This window comes from Limulus polyphemus, unplaced genomic scaffold (genome assembly GCF_000517525.1).
Source record: "Limulus polyphemus unplaced genomic scaffold, Limulus_polyphemus-2.1.2 Scaffold506, whole genome shotgun sequence".
Taxonomy (NCBI): Eukaryota; Metazoa; Arthropoda; class Merostomata; order Xiphosura; family Limulidae; genus Limulus; species Limulus polyphemus.
The window spans coordinates 309,677-312,550 of record NW_013666116.1 but is presented as its reverse complement, the minus strand read 5'-3'; the positions used below and the strand labels follow the sequence as shown (position 1 = coordinate 312,550).

Below are 2,874 nucleotides of genomic sequence, written 5' to 3'. Positions count from 1 at the left end.
CTTGAAAAATGTTAAAAAAGAGAGAGAGAAAGGGGGCCTGGCGAGTATGTTTGACCTGGAGCCCATGCTGGCTCTCGACGTTCCTGATCACGGGCCTGTGTAATCAACATAGTAAGATCTGATGTCTTGTCAAACAAAATTATAGTTTTCAGAATAGTATAGCACCCTTAAAATAACAAAATAAATCATTGTTGTTATTTAGCTGTTTCAATCTTTGTTAATCTGTCATTGTTGGAAATATTTTAATCTTTATGTTTTAATATTTTCATTTATTTCAGGTATGACTTAGAACCAACAGAAGACAGAATAAATAAATACAATATATTTACCTTGTAGCTGTTATTTAGTTCTCTAGCTTTAACACGACACCATGCAAGTACCTTTACATATGTTAAGTTTTGTCTTAAGATGATTTTTAAAAAGTGAAGGAAATAAAGATGTATAAACTTACATTAGAATTAACATTTTCTGGGATTAACTTTTATATTCTTGAGTTATAATATTTTTGATAACAATATTAAGCATTATTTTCCAAAGACATTTTCTTAATACAGAAAAATGCACATAGTAAAAATTTTATTTTATGTCAGATCAAAAGCTCATTGACTTATAATCTAATAGTTAATCATTAGTTATTTGTTATTTGTTTTTTCAAATCCATGTTATTCTATAATATGTAAAGCAATTAAATTACATTTGGAAATGCAGTCATTTTATTGGTTTCAATTAAATACTAGTGGAATTTTCTTTATATATAAACAACATAATTAGCTTATATCTAGAAGTAAATTTTTTGTTTTGAATGAGGTAGTTATCATGATAAAAATGTATATATGTTTTATTGATGTTTAAATTTTATTTAGACACGTAACACCATGCATAGAGGGTTTGCAAAACAATTTTCTGTAGCAGACAGAATATATTTCTTACAGAGGGGCATATTTGTCTCTCGTGTCTTCAACTTCCAGTAAATTATATATTACAGATCTCTATGCTATAAATATTTAAAGTGCCTAGTGGTGCATCAAGCCAAAATCTATTTCTGGTAGATACATACTTGTTCAACTGTTTTTAATCTTTTACACACTTCTTAAAAGTTTGACGGAGGCTAAAATTTTGGAATTAGATGTGAACTTTTGTGAAAACTTTTGAAAACTGTTTTGTGTAAGTTCATTTCTATGAAAATAACTAACTAGCATGTGCCTTTCACTACTCTTGTGCATATGGTATAAATTAGAGAAAACCAAAACAAGCTTGTTTTGAAATTAAGAGTAACATTATGAAACTGGAGAAACTTCTTTGTGATTTTGTATTTCCAGATTTTAGCTTTTAACTATTGCTAATCACCTATATTTAGCCTTACATTACAAAATTAAAAAAGCAGTTATTTAATTCATTTATAAAAATTTACAGTTTAAAAATGGAAATGTGGCAACTGAACTGTGATTCTATTTAGGTTTTGGTTAAATGCTATGTCTCAAAAATAAAATTAAAGAGGAATTTCTTCTGAACACTAGTGATTTAGAAAATCTAAACAGATATTAAAAATGGTTTTGGTTTTCTCCTTATTCTTGCTTTTCAGGAATTCATGAAAGTTGCAAGTTTTCTGCACATGTTTTAACTGTTTAAATATTTAATCTGTTTGCTTGTTTTTGTTGAAATAAAAATTAATTTTTTTATGGCATGATGGTTAATGTTTTCAGTAGCAGGATGTGCTTACTTCAGAAATAAATGTTTTCTTACTTTCACTAAACATTTATTAAGGAAGTTCAGATACTTGACACTTCTAATATTTGTAAGAACCCAAATACTTGTAAGCGTGTAATAACAATATGAAAATTTGTATTTTCATTTAAATAGGAAAATAGAATTTTTAGTGTAAAACGTTATAAAAATACCCTAATAAACCTTTACAGAAGCAAATTATAATAATATTATGATTATAAAATTCTTAGAACTTTTTGATATACTCGAATGTAATTATGAATAGAAGCTCATTTTATTGGGAAATCTGTCGAAAGATAATAGAGGCCCAGCCAAAAAGTAACAAAATCATTAGTAGGATGGTTGCTATATCTTGGAAATTGGTTTATCTTGCACAGAAAACCTACAGAATAACTGTGTAGAAAAACTACAATAACATTACTCAGTAATATCCACTAACAATTGTATCTACACCTGGTGGATGGAGGTAAAACCTGTTAATAATTTTTAGCCTGCCATACATTGCATTTCTATGATTTATTGTGTGCAATGTGGTAATTACTCCTTTTTAAATCTTTAAGTTCCACATTTTCTGGCAGTGATATCTAATGATCCCCAGAATTATCATGATCAGGTCTTACAGGTACTTTAGCTCCTCCGGATAACTTTTGTTTCCTCAACTTATACTGAATGAAAAATAAATTAAAGAGAGAGATTCAAATTGATTCATTGATTAAAATAAATCATTTTGATCTAGAAAAGAAACAGGCTAGAAATATTAAAGATTAAGATTTTAAATAAAGACAAAAACCAAAAAAGTTAAAAAATAAACGAAATCAGTTTATATTTAAACTTAAAAACAAATTAAAAAAAGCTTTAGGTTTAATGCACCACAATTATAAGTACAGATATTCACTTTTTAGGGTTGCTCTCAGGACCAGCCACCAAAGTGTAAAAATTCTGGAATTATAATTCATAAGGCTGAAAAAAGAAGAATCATAAGTATGGACATTACATTAATTCTGTTAAATAATAATAATAATACAAGAATAACATTGTCATAAAGAAAGCATGATAAAGATAAAATATCTTGTAACTTGTAGCTTTTGCCAAATATTCCTGAGAGCTACTATGATTAGGCTTTACATCCATAAAGTTTGATTTCATAAT

At 27.5% G+C, this 2,874-nt stretch overlaps 1 protein-coding gene across 9 annotated transcripts in view; it reads left to right on the top strand.

Annotated features, from left to right (window-relative positions):
- Nucleotides 1–1,682, top strand: part of LOC106458730 (extended synaptotagmin-2-like) — a 70,563-nt gene extending 68,881 nt beyond the window's left edge. For all 9 annotated transcript variants that reach the window (XM_022385032.1, XM_022385035.1, XM_022385030.1 and 6 more), the window contains one exon: nucleotides 279–1,682. Coding sequence is in view for 2 of the 9 variants with exons in the window: in XM_022385037.1 (XP_022240745.1) it covers nucleotides 279–284 (6 nt within the window). In the remaining 7 variants the exon portion in view is untranslated. The remainder of the gene's footprint in view (nucleotides 1–278) is intronic.
- The last annotated feature ends 1,192 nt before the right edge of the window (nucleotides 1,683–2,874 follow it).